The sequence below is a fragment of the Peromyscus maniculatus genome, chromosome 2, assembly GCF_049852395.1.
Source record: "Peromyscus maniculatus bairdii isolate BWxNUB_F1_BW_parent chromosome 2, HU_Pman_BW_mat_3.1, whole genome shotgun sequence".
NCBI classification, from domain to species: Eukaryota; Metazoa; Chordata; class Mammalia; order Rodentia; family Cricetidae; genus Peromyscus; species Peromyscus maniculatus.
The window spans coordinates 135,509,777-135,532,421 of NC_134853.1; the positions used below are offsets into that span (position 1 = coordinate 135,509,777).

The 22,645-nt window shown below is 41.9% G+C and overlaps 1 protein-coding gene across 4 annotated transcripts in view; it reads left to right on the top strand.

The window, feature by feature from the left end:
• The window catches only part of Gpbp1l1 (GC-rich promoter binding protein 1 like 1), a 53,973-nt gene that overhangs the window by 29,383 nt on the left and 1,945 nt on the right, over positions 1-22,645 (top strand). For all 4 annotated transcript variants that reach the window (XM_042271661.2, XM_042271662.2, XM_006986571.4 and 1 more), the window contains exons 5-11: positions 154-440; positions 5,871-5,943; positions 8,172-8,365; positions 17,676-17,816; positions 19,003-19,161; positions 20,716-20,840; positions 21,872-21,974. In XM_042271661.2, the coding sequence (XP_042127595.1) occupies positions 154-440; positions 5,871-5,943; positions 8,172-8,365; positions 17,676-17,816; positions 19,003-19,161; positions 20,716-20,840; positions 21,872-21,974 (1,082 nt within the window). The remainder of the gene's footprint in view (positions 1-153; positions 441-5,870; positions 5,944-8,171; positions 8,366-17,675; positions 17,817-19,002; positions 19,162-20,715; positions 20,841-21,871; positions 21,975-22,645) is intronic.

Genomic DNA, 22,645 nt, shown 5'->3' on the forward strand with positions numbered 1-22,645 from the left:
TTTAATGGTTTCTTTGTGTGGACTTCTTATTTTAAAGGTTTCCTGAAGTTCTTTTGAAAGTAACTTTGACCAAAGCAGGAATCATCTGGCCAAGTTATTTCTGAATTTATAGGATACAGACAACTAATACCTTAATTTTCCTTGCTATTTTAGATTCTTGGCACCAACCCTCTTTATTCCGCCATGATTCTGTGGACTCTGGTGTCTCTAAGGGAACATATTCTGGAACCACGGGGAATCTATCTGGTTGGCATGGCTCTTCCCGAGGTCATGATGGCCTAAGCCAACGAAGTGGAGGTAGCACAGGAAGCCATCGACACTGGAATGGCAGCTTCCACTCTCGGAAAGGCTGTACCTTTCAAGAAAAACCACCAACAGAGATTAGGGAAGAAAAAAAAGAGGATAAAGTAGAAAAGTTGCAGTTTGAAGAGGAAGACTTTGTAAGTATGAAGCTTTTAAATGCATAGTTGAAAGCAAACAATGTCTTTTAAAAATAGAGGACCCTATTGTCTCTATTTGTGATGGTCTTACTTTGTAGACCAAGCTGACCTCGAACTCATAGAGATCCACCTGCCCTTGCCTTCAGAGTTCTGGGATTAAAGTAAATAAACCAGGTGAATCTCTGAGAATTCAAGGCCAGCCTGGTCTACAGAGTGAATTGCAGGACAGCCAAGGCTACACAGAAAAAACTTGTCTCAAAAAAACCTAAAGAAGAGCCGGGGGCGGTGGTGGCGCACGCCTTTAATCCCAGCACTCGGGAGGCAGAGCCAGCCTGGACTACCAAGTGAGTCCCAGGAAAGGCGCAAAGCTACACAGAGAAACCCTGTCTCGAAAAACCAAAAAAAAAAAAAAACCTAAAGAAGAAAAGAAAACTTGCTCTCACAGAGGATCTAGGTTTGGTTCCCAGCACCTGGCAGCACAATTATCCTAACCCCCAGTTCTGGAGATAAACACCCTTTATGACTTCCATGTGATATGCAGATATACTTGCAGGCAAAGTATCCATCCATATAAAATCTGGCATGCATGGTGGGACATTAGCACTCAGTAGGCAGAAGCAGGTGGATCTCTTGAGTTCGAGGCCACCCTGCTCTAAGTTTGGGCTGGAGAGATGGCTCCATGATTAAGAGCACTGGCAGCTATTACAGAGGATTCAGTTGAGTTCCCAGTGCTTACTGGCAGCTCACAACCATCTGTAACTCCAGTTCCAGGAGATCCAACACACTTTTCTGGCCTCCACAGGCATCATGTGCAACACAGACATACATGCAGACAAAGAAACCCATTAATATAAAATAAAACCCAAAACCCAATCTTGAACCCAACTTTAACTGGATTGGAAATTTCAGTTAATTATTAGGTATATGTCTTTAAATTTGGATGTCCCTATAAAAACAAATCAAATCCCCATATCAGTGAACAAGCTAATACCTAGATTGTGGTCTTGAAATACATTTGTGAACTAGGTATTTGTAAGATGAAGTATTTTTTTATTCTACATGGGAAAGAATTAAAGGCTACCAGGGCTCTATCAAAAAGATGTATGGGCCAGTTTGCTGACTCCATGGATAAAGTTGCCTGCCACCAAGCCCACCTAGCTGAGTTCAATCCCTAGGGTCTGTGCCGCAGAAGAGAAGTGACTAACAGGTTGTCTCCTGAACTGCATGTGTACACTGAGTGGTACATGTCCTTACATACATACACAGACACTCACATATAAGATAAGAATGTAAAAAAGTGGATGGAGGGAGAGATGGCTCAGCATGTAAGAGACAGTACTTCTCTTGCAAAGGACCTGAGTTCAGTTTTCTTGCACCTACATCAAGTGGTTCACATCATTCCATTAAGTCCAACTCCAGGAAGATCTCAGGCATTCTGGCCTCCACAAGCCCACAAGCATACATACAATAAAAATTTAAAAAAGTAAATAAATACATTAAAAAAAAAACTGGATGTGGTGTTGAACCAGGCAGTGGTGGCACACGCCTTTAATCTCTTGTGAGTTCAAGGCCAGCCTGGTCTCCAAAGCGAGTTCCAGTAAAGGCACAAAGCTACACAGAGAAACCCTGTCTCGAAACCGCCCCCCCCCCCCAAAAAAAAAAAGAAAGAAAGAAAAAACCAAAATACATAAATGAATAAAAGATCGAAATTATTTAAAGATAACTATAATGGTTTCCATTACATTAAGTATAGTTAGATCCGTGAGTTCATAATTGTACTTCCTTCACCATAGGAACAAGAATGTAAACTTTAACTTATAGAAAATGTTCATGAGGGCTGGAGAGATGGCTCAGAGGTTAAGAGCACTGGCTGTTCTTCCAGAGGTCCTGAGTTCAATTCCCAGCACCCACATGGTGGCTCACAATCATCTGTAATGAGATCTGGCTCCCTTTTCTGGCCTGCAGGCATATATGTAGGCAGAACACTGTATACATAATAAATAAATACATCTTTTAAAAAAAATCTTGAAAAAATTAATTAAGAAAAAAATGGTCATGAATGCACACCTGGGAAGTAAAAGAAAAGAGATGATTCCTTAAGTCTAGGTAGTTATTTTTACAAGAGAAGGATTTGGGTAGAGGTAAAACTTATTAAGTGTTCCTGGTTTAGTCAGTAATCTACTTGTTTTAATGAGTGGTAGTTATCTGTTTATACATTTATTTATTTTTGTGTGTTTGAGTGATGTGCCACAGCCAGCACGTAAAGATCAGAAGGGAACTTTTTTAGTTCTTTCCATTTTGGGGTATTGGGATTTTATACTTGGGTCATCACATTTGTACAGGCTTTTTTCTCTTGATCTGTCTTTGTAACCCAGTTGTCTATCTCATTCTTAAACTATATTTACAAAAAAAAAAAAGACAATATCAACCTCAAGGTGGTAGCTCAAACCTCTAATCCTAGCACTTGGGAGGCAAAGGTAGGCAGATCTCAGTTCAAGGACAGCTAGAGCCACACAGAGAAACCTTGTCTCAAGAAACCAAAATCAACAACTAAAGAAACAAACAAACCTAATCAATGTGCTAGATAGGTGGCTCAAGGGTTTAAGAGTGCTTACTGCTCTTGCAGAAGACCCACATGTGGTTCACAGTGCTCACATTGCGTGGCTGCCCCCATTTACCACCACCCCGTTTACTTGAGGTACAAAGACGCACACATAAACATATAATTAAAAGTTAAATCATTGTGATGAGATTGGAGATCCTGCATAAATGAGGACAGCATCTGAGAACTATAGATAGAATACAATTTAAGAACACATTCCTAGGGGCTAGTGGCATGGCTCTGTAGTTAAGCATACGAACATCCACATAAATAACTTTAAAATCTGTTTGTTTGAGATAGAGTTTCATTATGTGACTCTGGCTGCCCTGATACTCACTGGAGACCAAGCTGTCCTTGAACTCACACAGAGGAAGCCTGCCTATGCTTCCCCCATGCAGGGATTAAAGGTGTGTTCCACCATGCCCTGTATTTAATCTTTTTTTATCTGTAAGAACAATTTCCACTCTGGACACTACTATGTTTGACCCTTTCTATCCTCTATACAGTTAAGTCTATGCCAAACTTGGTTTGATGTATTTATTGAGCCTTCAGTTCTTGAAATCATACTGTCATCACCTATAGTTGAACTTGTCATTTCTCTGCCAAGGATTTATCCAACCCCTCTCAGTAGTCCTTCCCCAGTGTGAATTTTTATCATAGTAGGACCTTTTATGATACTTACTTAGTTATTAGTTTTATCTTTGTAATGATGAATAATCCTGTGAGGACAAGGGCTATTTTAATTGTCTTTATTCCTTGTACAACCCTGGAGTATGGCTCTCTTTTATTCTAATGCCATCTTACAACTTCAGTGAATACTGTGTAAGACATTGCTAAACAGTCTTAATAAAAAACCCAGAGCCAGATATCAGGGTGAAAACTGAGAGATCAGAGGAATAGGACAAGCCACAGACAACCTCTCCTTACCAACTCCTCAGCCTCCAGAGAGAGCTACTTCTGTATACTCACGACTATATACCTTTCTGTGCCCTGCCATCTTACTTCCTGTCTTCGCCCAGCTACATCACGTCCTCTTTCCGCCCAGCTCTATCACTTCCTGTCTGTCTGTACAGACCTCTATGGTTAACTAGATTAAAGGTATGTTGTACCATGCCTGGCTCTGTTCCCAGTGTGTCCTTGAACTCACAGGATGGATCTCTGCGTCTGAATGCTAGGGTTAAAGGCATGTGCTACCACTGCCTTGACCTCTATATTTAATATAATGGCTGACTTTTTCCTCTGATCACCAGGTAAGCTTTACTGGGGTGCACAAATACAATATCACCACAACTATGCATTTCACTGACTACATTACTCTCCTTGAATCTGAGGAAAATAACCCACATTCTTGTTCTGTGGCTTCCTATGCCTCCTCCTTGTGCATATCTACCCTATAGAAAGATGAGAAACCGCATTTTTTATTTATTTATTTATTTTTAAATTACACTCATATTAATCACATTTGTGGTATTTGTAGATTACATTCACAGTATTCATTCAAATATATATATATATATATAAAATTTTAATATGTCGAATGTCATTTCTTGAAGGGGGTAAGAGGTCTTAAATACAGGCTTACAGCACAATGGGAGGACCCCGGAGGGCAGAAGTTCGCTACTGATGTTTTACAATCTTGCATCTAAGCTGTTAACGCCCATTATTCAGGATACACAGACAAGGAACTTCCCTTAAGCATTCAGGAGGGTGGAACCTGGCAGGGAATTAGCATTGGGAGGATATCAAGGTCAAGGTCCGCAAGCAAGGCAACAGTTACCCAAAACGGGGGCCGGGGCCCTGCAGGTCCCCCTTTTATTAAAAAATGATCTTCTGACTTGGGTTGCGTGGGACGTCAGCAGGTCACCTTACCCATTATGGAGACACCTGCCCAGGCCACACAGGTGCTCTGTCTTAGGTTGGTGAGTGCCCCCCAGGCATTACCCATCTCTGAATACTCATTATCATACCGGCTTAATCGTGTGTGAGCTGCATGGTTAATTTCTGCCAAAGATCTCAAAGTGGCACTGGGCTTGCAATCTGTGTGTTTGATACAGAAAAGACCAACAGAGGTCCTATCTCACCCATAGCCAGTAGGCTAAAGGCAACTGAGCCATTCCCTTCCTTATCGAGCCATACTGTACGTTGGAGTCCTTATAAGATAGTATCCCAAAAGCAACTGGAACTTGAGTTTATAAATTTATAATTTTCAAAGCCAATCGAGATGTATATAACTACTGAATTAAATTTATCATGCCCAATAGAATGAAAGATTAACTAACTGTAGTAGCTACTTTTGTTGCCAGGGTCTCAACTGTGCTAGCTGTAGTAAGCAATTATGAAATGGTAATCCCAGAAACAGTAGCAGCGGTGTGCGCCATTGTTATAACAGCAACAGTGGCAGCAGCAATGTCACATTCTCTTCTGGATTGTGTGGACATCCACTGGCATGGATACAACTCCCGGAACATGAACCGGAACATGAACCGCCAAGGCCCGTTTTTCTTGATCCGAGCATGACTTTAGCTGGCAGCTCTTCTGGAGAATCCAATCTCATGGCTACAGTTCGAGAAACCGCATATTTGTGCTTTATGTATGTCTATGTGTATAAAATCCTATGACAAAGTTACAAGTAACATAGTATGTTGATTTCAGATTTCAGCATAATTTACCTTTTTAATATATTGTTAAATTAGTTGGAGCTGATAATTTATAATTTTTTGATAGTTTCTTTGGCGACGGATACTTTGTGGAAAATTCCAAAGTGATGAGCTTTCTGTATCTATCAACCACTCATAATCTCCCCTCCCACCCCCTTTTTTTTAATCTAGCCTTCTTTGAATCCAGAAGCTGGCAAACAGAATCAGCCATGCAGACCTATTGGGACCCCTTCTGGAGTGTGGGGTAGGTAGATTTTGCCATCTTAAAAGCATAGCTTTTATTTGTTTATTTGTTTGAAGATTTATCTATTGTTGGGTTGGGGTAGGTAGATTTTGCCATCTTAAAAGCATAGCTTTTATTTGTTTATTTGTTTGAAGATTTATCTATTGTTGGATTTAGCTCAGTGGTAGAGCGCTAGGCCCTGGGTTCTAGGCCCTGGGTTCTAGGCCCTGGGTTCTGTCCTCAGCTCCCGGGGGGAAAAAACATTTATCTATTGTGTATACAATGTTCTGGCTGCATGCATGCCTTCACCAGAAGAGGGCACCAGATGTCATTACAGATAGTTTTGAGCCTCCATGTGGTTTCTGGGAATTGAAATCAGGAGCTCTGGAAGAGCAGCCAGTGCTCTGAACCTCTGAGCCATCTCTCCAACCCTGAAATTGTTATTCTGAGTAGACTAATAAATATTCTTCCTCCTTTTTTTGTTTTTGTTTTGTTCTTAATTTAGTTCTTGTTTCTCATCTTTTTGCCTAGAGTAGCTAACACTTGTTAGCTTTTCACTAAACATTCACAAAGAGAATGGTCTATCTCCATAAACTATCCAAGCATAATAATTGTGTAACCATTGAAAGCTTGTTGGATCCTAATTGAGACTTGGGTTTTTGTTGTTTGGTGGGTTTTCTGGTAGTTTTAGCTTGATTTGTTTGTTTAGGAGGGGTGTGTGTGTGTGTGTGTGTGTGTGTGTGTGTGTGTGTGTGTGTGTGTGTGTTTTGTTTTTTGTTGTTGTTTTCCCAGACAGGGTTTCTCTGTGTAGTTTTGGTGCCTGTCCTGGATCTCCCTCTGTAGACCAGGCTGGCCTCAAACTCATAGAAATCCGCCTGTCTCTGCCTTCCGAATGTTGGGATTAAAGGCATGCGCAGCCACCACTTGGCTTGTTTGGGAGTTTAAAGATTTGTTTATTTTTAGGAGAGAGGTGTATGTCTGTGTGTGTAATGTATTCAGGTGGCCTAGGAAGTCCAGATGAGGATGTTAGACTCCCCTGGAACTAGAATTACAGGTGACGGGGGTCCAGTGAACTGAACTCAGATCTTCTGCTAGTGCAGTATGTACTAAGCCATCTCATTGGCTCTCATAATTTTTGTTAGTGGTGGTTTTTTGAGACTGGGTTTCACTGTGTGGCCCTTCTGGGCCTTGAATTCAACAAGATTCACCTGCCTCTGCCTTTAAATTAAAAGTATGCTCCACCACAGAGATCCACCTACCTCTGCCTTCATGACTAGCATACATTCTTACTTGGTTGTACCTGACTGATCATCATATCTATCCTACAAGCTAAACCCTTCTAAGGACTAGACTGCTAATCTTTCTGATTCAAGACTGGTTTATAAACTTCGTGATTCATATACTGCCTTTTTCTGTACAGTTAACAAATGTTATTTTAAAAAAAATAATAATGGCTAGACCTTTCATTCCAGCACTTGAGAAACAAAGACAGCTGGGTCTCTGAGTTTGAAGATAGCCTAGACTCCGTAGTGAGTTTCCAGGCTTTTAAAAGCTACATAGTAAGACCTTGTCTACAAATTAAGGGGCTGGAGAGATGTTTGTTTAACAATACTGGCTGCTCTTCTAGAGGTCTAGGCTTGGATTCCCAGCACCCATGTGGCAGCCCACAACCATCTGTAACACCAGGGTATCTGGCATCCTCCTCTGGGCTCCACAGGTACTAGGCATGCATGCGATATGCGGACAAAACACTCATGCATCTTAAATAAATACATTTTTAAAATAAATTTTAAAAATTGTTACTATTTTTTCCTGGGGGACAATGAGCACATGCATGCACATACAAAGGCAAGACTTGGTCAGCCTTGGGTGGTGTTTTTCACGAGCCATATACCTTGTTTTTAAAACACTGTCTCATTGGCCTAGTATGCTAGGCTGGCAGGCAAGAGAATCCCAGGGATTCACCTATCTTTCCAATGCTAAGATCACAAGCATGTGTACCTGATTTCTGCTTGTTTGGTTTTTAAACCTCATATACTCATGCTTGCATGGGAAGCACTTCACCAGCTGGACTACCTCCCCACCCATATTATCATTTTTCAGAGTAGTTGTTAAATAAACACAAGGTAATAGTTGTCCCCTGGTCTCAACTTCATCACCTATGTTGAAGGTAAGGCTGTTGTTTAAACTGTTTTGTGTTAATTATCAAATGTGACATTCTTTTGTGTCTCCACTCTTATATTTCACAGAAAATCCACCTAGTGCCAAGCAACCCTCAAAGATGCTAGTCATCAAAAAAGTTTCCAAAGAGGATCCTGCTGCTGCCTTCTCTGCTGCATTCACCTCATCAGGATCCCACCATGCAAATGGGAACAAAGTGTCAACCATGGTCCCAAGTGTCTATAAGAACTTGGTTCCTAAGCCTGCACCACCTCCCTCTAAGGTAAGTAGGAACTTTCAAAAACGGGTTTGATAAGTCATACTCCATTTAATATATTTGTATTTTCTGACAAATTATTCAGTACCTGTTACATGTCTAGAACTATACTCAAATTGCCAGTCTGCCAGTGCCAACTCACTACCTTCATTTTGTAAGCTTGTTCCTTATTATTTCTTTTTTATTTATTTATTTATTATGTATATAGTGTTCTGCCTGCATGTATGTCTACAGGCCAGTAGAGGGCATCAGATCTCATTACAGATGGTTGGGAACCACCATGTAGTTGTTGAGAATTGGACTCAGGACCTCTGGGAAAGCAGCCAGTGCTCTTCATCTCTGAGCCATCTCTCCAGCCCTTAGTTACTTTTCTATTCCTCTGATAAAATGCCATCACCCTGTTATTCCTTTAATAGTATTAACATCTGTCTGATCAATCACATTGAATACATTGCCTTCAGCTTCCTTCTGACTTTTTTTATTTTTATTTTTTTATTTTTTTATTTATTTATTTATTTATTTATTTATTTTGGTGTTTCAAAAAACAGGATTTCTTTTTGTAGCCTTGGCTGTCCTAGAACTTACTTTGTAGACCAGGCTGGCTCTGCATACCAAGTGCTAGGATTAAAGGAAGGCACTACTACTGCCCAGCCCCTCATATTCTTTATCTACCTACCCTGACTCCCTTCAGCCAAGCAGTTACAGAATGTTTAGGACTTGATCTCTATTTTGTTTTTCAAGACAGGGTTTCTCTGTATAGTCCTCGAACTAACTCTGCATACCAAGCTGTCCTAACTCAGAGAACCACCTGCCTCTGTCTCCCAAGTGCAGATTAAAGGTGTGCGCCATCACCTCATGATGGGACTTTGTCACTAAGTCATATACCCTTCTATTTTTTTAATCTCCATATTTCACAGACCCGCTAAAATGATAATTCTTAAATAGTTGGGTACATTGACACACACCTGTAGCACCAGCTACACAAGAGGCTGGTGCAGAAAAATCAGTTGATTGTAAGAGTTCAAGGTCTGGGCAACATAACAAAAGACTCCATGGAGTGTCTTGGGGGTAGGGATAGAGTGTATCATTCCACTCCTAAATTTGTTCAGTGGCTTCAAACTTGGTTTTTCAAGATAAGAGTTTCTCTGTAGCTTTGGAGCCTGTCTTAGAACTCACTCTGTAAACCAGGTTGGCCTTGAACTCACAGAAATCCACCTGCCTCAACCTCTGAGTGCTGAGATTAAAGGTGTGTGCCACCACCCACCACTACCACCCCACCACCCCACCCCACCCCGGAACAGTAAATCTTTTTTGCTGAAGAGCCACACATGAATGTTTTAGTCTGCTCTAGCTTTTGTTGTCTATTAAGACTACTGCTGCTGCTAATTTTTCATCCCTTTAAAAGTATAAAAACAAGTCCAGCATGTTGGTGCACACCTTTAATCCCAGCACTTAGGCTATAAGGAATCATACCTGTCAGCAGTCAGTGGTAAAGGTCTATTTTTATTTTTTTTTTTTAAATTATGTGCAGATATGTAAGTTCAGGTGCACTGGGAGGCCAGAGGCATTAGATCACCTGGAGCTGGAATTACAGACAGTTGTGAGCCACCTAAATGGTTCTGGGAACTGAGCTCCTTTTGAAGACCACCTAGTCATATTATCTGCTGTGCAATCTCTCCAGGCCCCCATTCTGCTTTTTGTTTGTATTATTTGTTTCTTAAGGCAAGGTTCTCTGTGTAGCCCTGGTTGTCCTGAATCTCACTCTTATAGATCAGACTGGCCTCCAGAGATCTGCCTGCCTCCACCTCCTGAGTGCTAGGATAAAAGGCGTTCACCACTATGCTTGGCCCATAAGTATATTCTATTGGCCCTTTTCTCTTAGCTAGGAAGAAATCCCTAATGAGGCTATGCCATCTTCTGTGTCTAAACATCTGAACAGGCCTTCCACCTCCATCATTGCATGGCACTGGGTCTCCCCAGTCGCAGCACTCATCACATCGATTTATTTTCCTCCTCTTGATGTAACCTTAAGGCTAGAAATACTCTTATTTCTAAGAAGCACACTTAACTAAACCACATAATTGCTTGGATGATTTTCGATCTGTACTGATTGAAGTGAAATGTGCTGTTTACTGAGAGCAAACCCTAGTGAGCAGCAGTTCACTTTCCATTCTGCACATTGGATGTGCTTGCTCATTAAGAGCAGTACAAAGTATCTCTTATGCTCTTGGTGCTGTAATGGCTGGATATAGTAGTACAGGTTGGGAATTAAACAGCACATTTTTTAAGACTCTTAAATACATTTTAATTAAATTAATTATTAAATATAGTCCAAAATAGCAAGACCAGTGTAGACTGTGGTCATTCATCAAGGTTTTACTTAAAGAAACAAAAAATTTCAAGCATCTTTGGAGTATGGTAGATAAGCAGAGTTTGGAGAATGTTTGACATCGAAGAAGTGATGATTACAGAAGTTCTAGGACCAGCAAACACTAGGGTGGGTGGTGACTGGGCCATGTTAATCCCCTCAGTAGCATTTTAAGGTAAATATTAAGACTGGGAACCTGTCTTTTTAAAAACTGTATTTTTGTATGTTGTGCATGCATGGATTTATGTGTATTTGTATGTAGGAGGCATATGGTTAACATCAAACAACTCAATTTAGAGGTTGCTGATTGAGTTAGTCTAACTAGCTTGCCTTAGGATTTTATGTGTCTTCCTTCTGGGTGCTTGAATTACAGGAGGCCTACCACATCTGTACTGCATTTACATACATGTTTTCTTGAGTGCTAGGGATCCAAACTCTGGTGTTGACACTACTTGGGCAGCCAACAGCTTATCCAACAACTCTCTACCTAGTCCCATGACAGAGTGCTTACTACATACAGTAAAAATGATTGTTTCTCTTACAGTAGATCAGATTATCTAGGCAAGAGGATAGACAGTAAGGTATGGGGAAAGAACTTTAGTTGACACAGTTAAATACTATCAAGAAGTTACAAATCATACATAGAAAAAAATTTATCACAGAAATCCAGAGAGCTATGTTTACAATAGCAATAATGCTTCTCAATCCTTTGTCACTTGGCTGCTGGCAAGTTGAGGACAATGACTTGGATCAGGCCACATGTTATGTTGCACACCTTTTATCCCAGCACTCGAGAAGCATAGGTAGCAGATAATTGTTGAGTTAAAGGACGGGTTTGCGAGTTCCAGGCCGGACAAGTGTACCTTGTCTCCAAGATAAGTTTTTCCTGTTTGCAACTAGAAAACTTTTGGTGACTTGAGGCCTTAAGAGATACAAAGTAGCAGGTTTAATGGCTCATACCTGCATTTGAGCCAGGTAGACGGTGGATTTGAGGCCAGCTAAGCTGCATGACAAGACCCTGCGATGTAGATGGTAGTAAAGTTAAATGAAGTGAAGAAGTAAAGAAATCTTTAGGCAGCAGTCATTGGTGCAACTTTAAATGCCTGTGAAGGACTGGGGTACTGCTCAGGGCTAGTCCTCACTTCTTACATGCAGGGCTCTCGATGTAATCCCCAGTACTGCAGAGAGAAGCCATTCAAGGACGGTGGTCTGTTTCATATGAGTACATCATGGGTGGTATTTCAGAGTTCTAGAGAAAGTCTTTTTACCTTGTGGTGGTCAGAAAGAGATGACACAAAAAGAATCCAGGAAACTGGTAACACATTCAAGACCATATAACACTTTCCTGTCGCTGGGGACCAATTCATCTACATATGGGCTTTTAGGGTTATTTTAAATCTAAATAGATAGTTACCTTCTTTCCTCCCTTGGTTTTTTGAGACAGGGTTTCTCTCTGTAAGAGGTCTGGCTGTCCTGGAACTTGCTCTGTAGATCAGGCTGGCCTCGAACTCATAGAGATTTCCATGCCTCTGCCTCCCGCCTACTGGGATTAAAGTCATGCACCACTACCACCTGGCCTGATAGTACCCTTTTTATTGTTACTGCTTTTATTTTATTTTATTTTATTTACTTACTTACTTACTTATTTATTTATTTATTGTGCGCATGTGTGTGTGAGTGCTTGCATTCCATGGTACTTGTGAAGGTCCAATGACAAGATCTTGTCAAGAGTTCTCTCCTTCCACCATGTGGATCCTGGAGATTGAACTCAGGTTGTCGTCAGGCTTGACTGTAAGTGCCTTCACCTGCTGAGGCAATCTCATCCACCCTGCAGCAATTATCTTTGTAAAATATTTAGGACATTTATGCTTCTGCTGTATAAGAAAAACAATATATTCAAATGAGAAGGGTAAATGTTACAATGAGACAGTCTAGGGACTGTTAAGAACACTTGTTGATGTTCAGTAAGAACCTTGTTCTGTCCCGAGCACCTCAATTGGGGTGGCTCACCACCACCTGCAGCTTCAGTTCCGAGGGATTTAACACCTGGGATTTCAGATACACAGTAGAGATGCAGATACACAGTGGATGCAGATACACAGTGGATGCGGTAATGTTCAACCTTTAATTTTTCAGTGAGAAGTAGCTGACACTCTGTGAAGTACTTAACTGGCATACAGTAAATGCCAATGTAAACAGTGCTTATTACCAACATGGCAAGCACACTTTACATTTTACCCATCCTTAAGAATTTATAAAGCTGGATAGTAGTTTAAATATACCTTTAATCCCTGTACTAGGGAGGTGGAGGCAGAGGCAGGTGGATCTAGTTTGAGGCCCACCTGGTCTACAAAGCCCCGATATAGCCAGGGCTAGACAGAGAAACCCTGTATCAAAAAACAAAAGTAAAGAATTTATAAAGATTTCATAGCAAAACGGTTTTGTAAACCTATAATCCCAAAATCCAGGAGGCAGTGGGGTCAATATTTTAAAGCCCTAGCTGAAGAGAGTGGTTCAGAGCACTGGCTGCTCTCACATTAGGACCGAGGTTCAGTTCCTGGCACCAGAATGGCGGCTCACAACTCTGTCCTCCAGTTCCTGGGGTTCTTTTCTTCCCTGCGCTACCACCAGCTGTGTCCCTCAGGCACATGCCTACTGGCAGAACACTTGGAGAAAACAGTTGTACCAGTCTGGGCTGTATGAGAAGTTCAAGAATACAGTAGCAGTGCACACCACAAAAAAGACTTTCTAATCGTTACCAAATTTGGGTCCAGTCTCTAGCTCCAAATGAGGGTGGGAGGAGACAAAAATCACATCCCAAAAAGAGGAAAGGAACCCCTCAAATAGATGGTGGCAAGCAGATGACTGAGGTCGGTGCCCTAGAGGACGGCAATGTCTAAAGGGAAGCAGAGGATGGAGTGAGTGAGAAGAAATGTCAAACAGGAAACAGGACAGGGCACCGTTATGGAAACCGGAAAAGAATTTTCCAAATGGATCGGCTGTGGCTTCTGGGCAGAAAGGGCAAGGGTGACAGACAGACAATTTGACTGGAAGTTGAGAAGTTTGTCAAAAGAGAACCTGATAGAGAGTAGGAGGCTGTTTTAATGTCAGAGAGACCAAGACATGTTAGTATGCTCTGAGGAACGAGCCCCAGAAGAAAGCTGTCTCCAGCCCTCAGAGCTCCAGTCCATTTGTCCTCACCTTTCAGAATAGCAGTGGCCATGCCTCATGACTGCTGTCATCAGGAACAGGAGGAAGCCAAGATGAATGAAGGTCACCATGTCCAATTCTGCTTCCAGGCTTGATTAGGTGCCTAAAAACTGACCTCATAAGGAACAGCCAACGGCTTTGGGGCCATGCTGCTTGAAATGCCTCTAAGGAGATGGTCCCAGTTTGCAGAGGGATGCTTTCCTGGAGCCAAGGAAGCACATAGATTTTCTGGATCTAGACCTAATCAGTGAAAACCAGGAAGAATCAGCTTTCAGAGTCACAGCTGTCAGGAGGGAGCCAGTTTCTTGTCCTTTGAAGTGCCAAGGCTGAAGAGATCTTTGGCAGGATGGGTATGCAGGCATTCCAGTCCTCAGCTAAGTGTGGGATTTGGTGATCTTCAAGCTCCCTCCAGCTCAGCAGCCTCACACTAGGTTTCTCTGGTCACTTGAAGGGTTTTATGAAAAGATCAAAAAGATTATTTTATGGCATTTGACCCCCAGCAGGACAAGAAAGTATGTGTCTGTGTCTGTCTGTCTGTGGGTCTATACACCTATACATATGAGTATTTTTTTACTTATTTATTTTTGGGTTCTTTTGAGACAAGGTTTCTCTGTGTAGCTTTGGCTGTCCTGGAAGTCCCTTTGTAGACCAGGCTGGCCTCAAACTCAGACATCTATGTGCCTCTGCCTCCCCCAGTGCTGGGATTAAAGGTGTGCAGCACCATGCTAGGCTTATGTATGCCTTTTTAGATTGATATTTTTATTTAATTTTTATTTTTTGGAGACAAGGTTTCTCTGCCCTCTGGAACTTGCTCTGTGGACCAGACTGACCTCGAACTCAGAGATCTGCCTGTCTTTGTTATGTACATCCTTTTAAAGAGGAAATCATGGCAAATAATGCACATTCAGTCGCATAGACTAAGTTAGTGCATCCTAATAAAGCAGCTTGTCTAGCAACCATTGTAGAAGGAATTCATAGGCAAAAGCTTTGGGTTAGTGGTTCCCAAACTCCCAGAGCTCATATTGGTAGCCTATTTTTCAAAAAAGAGCACAAAATTCCTCCATCCCTATCTTTTAGCTGCACCAAAAAAGATGGAGTAGATCCCAGAACCCTCTTTGAGAAACTGGATGATGAGGATGAGGATGACAGCAGTCCTCCAAAATGCTGGAAAGAGGGTGATTTTTCAGTACCAGGTTTTCATCTCTAGAGAGCTTATTAAAGTTAAAATCAAAGAAACCTCAGAGGTAAACTACCCCATCGCCCAAATGTACTTTACATATGTCAAGAGAATATTTCATCCACACAGCATACATATTCTCAGCAGTCGATCAGTAGGTCTGTCTCAAGTACATTGAAGTAGGCTTGATAGTTCCTTAATACCTATAGTTCCAGTGCTCAAAAAGTGGAGATCTCTAGGGTCTCCTGAGCAAGCTAGCTAGCTGGACTAACTATAGCAGCAAACTTGAGTTCACTGAATGAAGGTGAGGAGTGATCCAGGGTAGCTCACAGTGTTGATTTTGAGCCTCCACTTCATACTCATGTGCATGTGGCAGAGCGTGCACGCGTGCACGCGTGCATGCGTATACACCAAAATGGAGTCAGGAAATGCCATATTCAGAGTGAAAGCAAGTGATTAATGTGGGAAGCAATGGAGAAGAAAGACCTTCAGTATGGAAAGAGAGTGAATAGAGGCAGCCTTACATATTTACATTATTTGAGCAACTGAAACTGAATGGTTACTGTTTTCTAAAAGGAAAAGATAACAGAATGGTCTGGCTGAGTGTGGGTAAAGGCACTTGCCATCAAGCCTGAGAACCTAAGTTTAATCCCTGGGACCCATATTGTGCAAGGAGAAAACTGACTCCCACCAGTTATCCTGAATTACATGTACATGTACATGAATGCATACATACAAAAGCAATGAAACTATTATTTTTAAAAGTTAGGATAATATTGAGCCTAGAAGACTATGCCCATTATAACGACTGATAGGAATTCTGGAGATAAAAACTGAACATAGAGAATGAATGTGTACTGGAAAGGAATCAGATTTAGAAATTTTTAGTAATGAGCAATATATCATTCTCTAATGTATTTTGAAAGTTTTAATATAAGGATACAAGTTTTATTTATAAAACAGCTGTTTTATAGAATAGATTAAATGCAAATATGAGGAAACTAAGTGTTAGCAACTATGAGTCCACAGTAGCTGATCACTGACTTGCAGTTGTTAGCGACTATGAGTCCACAGTAGCTGATCACTGACTTGCAGTTGTATGTTGGCAGTAAAATGATGGTAGTGTAAGATTGAGGGGAAATACTTCTGCTATGTGATCATATAATAAAAAGTAGGAGATGCTGGACATGGTGGCTTGTTTCTAATTCTAGAACTCAAACTGCATAACTCTAGTGTCCTCAGTAAATGTAAACATAATCATCGTACGTAGTTGTCTTAAGAATTAAAGAATATGGGGGTTGGCAAGAAGGCTCTGTGGTTAAGAGCACATACGACCCACGTTCTGCTCCTGTCACCCATAGGAGGTGGTTGACAACAGCTTGTAACTCCCTCCAGTTGGAGTGGATCCAACACCCTTGTGCAGACACAAACAAATAAAAGTAAATGTTTAAAAAAGAACTAGGCAGCAGAGCTGGAGAGATGGCTCAGCAGTTAAGAGCACTGTCTCCTCTTCCAGAGGTCCTTAGTTCAGTTCCCAAAAACACATGGTGGGTGGCTCACTACCATCTAGTGCAATCTGATGCCCTCTGATGTAAATCTATCCATACTGATAGATTATTCATATACATTAAATAAATAAACTATAAAAAAAGAGCTGGGTGGTGCTGGCTCATGCCTTTAATCCCAGCACTTGGGAGGCAGAATCACGCAGATCTCTTGAGTTCGAGGCTAGCCTGACCTACAGAGTAAGTTCCAGGACAGCCAGAGCTACACAGAAACCCTATGTTTAAAAAAAAGTAAAAGTAACATTATGGCAACGCCCTGATATGTGGTAGATATGCTGTCTAGTGTGTTTTCTTCCTAAAACTGTTCTGTCATCTGGACAACCTGCATCCAAGAATACATCATGGGAAGGAATTATTTTCATTCAGGCTCTTCCTTTTTCATGAAGATCTCGTACTTCTGTTTCATTGTTGGAGAATAAATAGTTTTGCAATTACTTTTATCCTTTCTGTTGACCTGTATCATCTTCTTTGATCTCTTCAGACAGTGTGGTTGACTAAAATAATGGAGTATTCCAACTGTACTATGTTGTTATGGTTGGGACCATGGCCAGACCTCCCCAAACCGAGCCAAAAAAGGGCCTCTGGATTTAAACAAGGACTGTGTGCCATTTGCAGTATACATCCTAGCATGGAACTTTCCTGTCACTATCAAAATCTCTAGAAAACTACATTTTTTTCTGAGGTGCTTTGTGGAAGTTAACAACACATACAAAATTACAGAGGTCGGGTTGTGAATGAGTGGAAAGTCTCCTTTTCGGGCAATTAAATGCTTTGAGAACTAGCACCATAAAGAAAGCTGTTAAACCTACCCACACACAGCTCATGGCCTATCTGTTCCCCATCTGCCTAAGCTCAGAAAGGTTTCATTCATGTTGACAGGTAAGCTCTGGTAATTTATATTCCCACATTAACATTTCTCACTTTCTTATGATTTTGCAAGCTAAGTTCCTGACTGTGTGCTGCTTTTGACTGACATTTTTCTTTATTCCCATATAGCCCAACGCATGGAAAGCTAACAGAATGGAACACAAATCAGGATCCCTTTCCTCTAGCCGGGAATCTGCTTTTACCAATCCAATTTCTGTTACTAAACCAGTGGTACTAGCTGCTGGTATAGTTCTGAACTCTCCCAAAGAGGTGAGTGAGGATAATTATAGGGCAGCCTTTTCAAATATTGCCCTTTTTCCTTTTTCTTTTATGTATTTATTTTATGTGCATTGGTGTTTTGCCATGGATGTCAGTTCCCTTGGAACTGTTGTGAGCTGCCATGTGGGTGCTGGGAACTGAACCCAGGTCCTCTGGAAAAGCAGTCAGTGATCCTAACCACTGAGCCTTTTCTCCAGCCCCTCTTTTTTTCTTTTTAAGAAGACAGGATTTTATGTAGCCCATAGTGACTTTGAGGACAATCTTCAACATCTGATCCTCCTGCTTATCCCTCCATTTTACCTGGATGTATATGTATGTATACATAGAAGAGGGTGTCAGAACCACCGGTTCTAGAGTTACAGGCAGTTTTAAGTTGCCATGGGTACTGGGAACCAAACACAAGTCCTGTGGAAGGGCAGCTAGTGCTCTGAACTGCTGAGCCTAACTATTTCTTAAAAATTGTAAAAGAATAATTTTGTGTAAGTTGTCATTTCGGAGCAATATGTGGTATTAAATGCCTAAATCACAGTACAGCCTGAGGCAAGAGCATTATTTTAAGTTCCTGGCCTGCCTGGGCTGTACAGTGGGATCTTTACACACACACACACACACACACACACACACACACACACACACACACACAACACCCTTGGACCTTTCCATTGATTTGTACTGTTTGTGCAATGTGTGGTGCAGTTACAACAGACACCATTTCTGCCGTAACTGTGCTTTTCTGACAGTTGCTTCTTTACCGACGCTCATAGTTGTCAAGTACACGGTAACTGGGTGGTGAGAGTGCTTCAATAAACCAAGGTTGGACCTCCCCGCTTTCTGTGGAAGGGTTAAAATAGGTGTATGAGATAATCAGGAGTCTGTATTACAGTGTTTTTAAATGAGCTGCTGTGGGGGGAGTTTTTGTTTTATGCATGTGGGTGTATTGCCTACATGTATGTCTCAGATCCCTGGAGTTACAGAATGTTGTGACCTGCGTCATTGGTTCTGGGAATTGAACCTGGGTCCTTTGGAAGAATGGCCAGTGTTCTCAACCACTGAGCTTATCTCCAGCCCTGTTTATTCAAGCAAAAGTTCAGAATCAATATGGTATAGAAAGTGACTCGGGGATTCCTAGTTTTTGCCCTTTACTGTTAAGAGCAATCTGTTTGTGGTGTTTGCCCAGAGTCCCTCCAGTACTACCCCTCCCATTGAGATCACCTCCTCTCGCCTGACCAAATTGACTCGCCGAACCACGGACAGGAAGAGTGAGTTCCTGAAGACTCTGAAGGATGAACGAAATGGAGACTGCTCAGAAAGCCGAGACTGTGACAAGCTAGAGGGGGTAAGAGTAGGGGTTGTTCTGTTGTACTCTGTTTGGGTTTGTTTGTTATACATGGGGCCTTTCTTGTTTGTTTGTTATGGTTTTTTGTTTTTTTCAATCTCTGTGTAGTCCTGACTGTCCTGGAACTCACTCTGTAGCCCAGGCTGGCCTCAAACTAAGAGATCCACCTGCCTCTGCCTCCTGAATGCTGGGACTGAAGTCATGCACCACCACCAGCTAGTTACAGGTGGTTTTTTGTTTGTTTCCTTTCTTTCTTTCCTTTTTTTTTTTTTTTTAAGATTTATTTATTGTGTATTATGTATATAGTGTTCTGCCTATGTGCCAGATCTCATTACAGATGGTTGTGAGCCACCATGTAGTTGTTGGGAATTGAACTCAGGACCTCTGGAAGAGCACCTAGTGCTCTTAACCGCTGAGCCATCTCTCCAGCCCTGTTTCCTTTCTTTTATAACTTTTTTTAAAATCCAGGTAGGTATGGCCGTGTGCCACAGTCCACTAGTGGAGGCCGGAAACTACTCAGGTTTCAGGCATCAAGTGTCTTTACCCACTGAACCATCTCACTGTCTCTGTTTTTTGTTTCTTTGAGACAGGGTCTCACTATGTATCCCTGATTGGCCTCAGACTCTTAGGGATCCATCTGCCTCTGCCACCTGAGCGCTGAAATCAAAGGTGTGCACCCCCTGGCCCAGCCTGGCCTTGATACTTGCATGTGTGGTTTTATTGGAAGGAACATTTGAACATGAAGCATTTTACATTAATTCTTAGAATTTGATAAGAATGATGTACAATGCTAAGAAGCAGAGTGGGGGTTGCCGTGTATGCCATTTATATTTTGAGGAGCTTATAATTGCTATCTCTTAAATTTTTCCTCCAAAAGTAGTCTTGGAGGCTGGTGAGATGGCTTAGAGAGTGAAGGCATTCTGTGTCCCAAGTGATGGGTTAAAAATGTGCACCTACTCCCAGCCCCTCCTGAATTAAAGTGTTAATTACTTAATGTTGAATTTTAAGTGCTCTTTGTGTATCATACAAGGTTTTCACAATTCTTCCTCCCCATCTATTTTTTTATCTGTGTGTGTATGTAGGGGCAGTGCTGGGTCTTGCTTGGAATTGTTGATTTTGATGCCTCTGCCTCCTCAATCCTAGAATTACAGGCATATGCTGCCATGCCGTATCATTTTCTAAACGGTGTCTTTAACAGAGAAAAACTTGTTTTCAGTGAAGTCTAGTTAAGTATTGTTCATGTGTTATGTGTTGCTTTATCTAATAGTCACTGCCTTACTTAAAACCTGTGTGAGATCTCTCCTGCTTATCTTCAGTGATTTTGTGTTGAAGCCCACACACATACACAGCTTTAGCATTGCGTGTTCTGGATCTTCTGACTCTCCAGTTAGTTTATTGGCACAGCAGGTCTTGGTTTTGAAGTGAGAAAAACTTGTGTTGGTGACGGGGAGATGTGCCCTTGGAAACACTGTTCTAACTTCTCAGTTGGGCTGGTTGCTTATCTTGCCACAAATGATCATTGAACCAAGTCTGTCCATCCTGTTATTATTCCAGTTGGAGGGCAGCCACACACCCGAACCAAAGGAAAATGGAGAACAAGGTTGTCTTCAGAACGGTCTTTCTCTACCCATTGTAGAAGAAGGAGAAGTCCTATCTCACTCTCTGGAAGCAGAGCACAGGTGAGGATAAGATGTATGGTGTAGAAGACCCTTAGACATACTTAAAACTTAAGAGAGATGTGACCTTGAAATCCTGGCCCCACGTTAGCCATTTGCCCACTGGGCCTTCTCTCAGATTTTGACCTTTTTTCCACAGTCCCCATTGTATTTGTGCAGTTTAATTTAGACTTCAGTTTTAGGGATGTAGTCAGGGCAGAGAAGATTTTCTATGGGTGTGTTGGCCCCACCCAGCAGTTACTGTAAAATCTCTTTAAAAGGAATTTGAGGAGCCACGGAATCGTGTATATGGACCCGACTGTTTTAACTGAAGGCCTTGTCTATAGGCAGAGTAATCTGCCTTCTACAGCCATGTAGCAGATGGCACCTGCCAAGTACGGCAGTACTTCTCACAGGAAGCTTGTGGTTCTCGGCCTTCCTAACACTGTGGACCTAACAGTTCCTCATGTTGTGGTGACCCCCAGCCATAAAATTATTTTTGTAAATACTTCATAGCTGTAATTTTGCTACTTATAGGAATAATAATATAAATATCTGATGTGTAGGATATCTGGTATGTGACCCTTGTCAAAGGGTCTTGACCTCCCAAAGGGGTTGTACCCCACAGGTTGAAAACCACTGGTCTGGAGGCGCTTCAGGGTTTAGTGAGGTTATGTGAGAGCTCCAGAAAGCCACAAAATTGAAAGAGCTGTGGAGCCCAGAGAGGTATGCAGTTTGTTCACAAGGAACAAAGACTAACTTCTTGCTCCTTCTCCGTTTGTATCTATGAAAGCCTTCTGTGTAGCAAGGTTTTGTTTTTGTTTTGTTGTACCATCTTATCTTCTGTTTCTACTCTTTTAATAGGTCACTTTCCCTTTAACCGTGAAGAGCCTCCATTTAGATATGAACAACTGAGTAACTTGATCTACTAGGGAGAAGACAGAATTCCTTCTGTAACATCCATTGGCCTTGGGCAGTCACACGGGGGCTAGTAAGGCTGCGTGGTCAAGCTTACCAGCATCATGTTGACTTGCCTGTCTTTTTGCCTCCTCCAGGTTATTAAAAGCAATGGGATGGCAGGAATATCCTGAAAATGATGAGAGTTGCCTTCCACTCACAGAGGATGAGCTCAAGGAGTTCCACATGAGAACAGAACAGGTAGGCACTCAGCCCTGAGTGAGCCATCTCTGACACTAAACTAACTGCTTAAGAGTCAGTCTCCTACCCTGTCTTTAGACACCACGTGTGGTGATGATGCACGGCTTTAATCCCAGCCAGGTCTACATTGGTTGGAGAGATGGCTCAGCAGTGAAGAGCACTGGCTGCTCTTGCAGAGGACCTGGGTTCAGTTCTCAGCACCCACATGGCAGCTCACAACTGTCTGTAACTCCAGTTCCAGGGCATCTGAAACCTTCACACAGACCTACATAAGGGCAAAACACCAATGAACATAAAACAGGTTCTTATTATGTAATCCTGGTAGTTTGGAATGTAGACCAAGCTACTTTGAACCTACAGCAATCCTCCTGCCTCTGTCTCAAAGTTGCTAAGATTACAGCCATGTCCTACTGAAGCTGGCCAGGAAACTCTAAAATTGAGCGGTGGGTGTCAGACTGCCTTTACAGTAGGAATCTCAGAAGATAGAGGCCAGGCCAGTGAGCAGATTTAGAAACTAAGTAACAGGTTCCTTGCTCACAGCTCTAAACTCTTACCAGAACCACAAGGCTGTGCTCAGAAAACCATCCCTGTCCTTCTGGTACTCTGACCAGAGCAAGGTAACCAACAGGCTCATGTAAACTGACTCAGTTGATGCTTGGATTCTTGCTGAG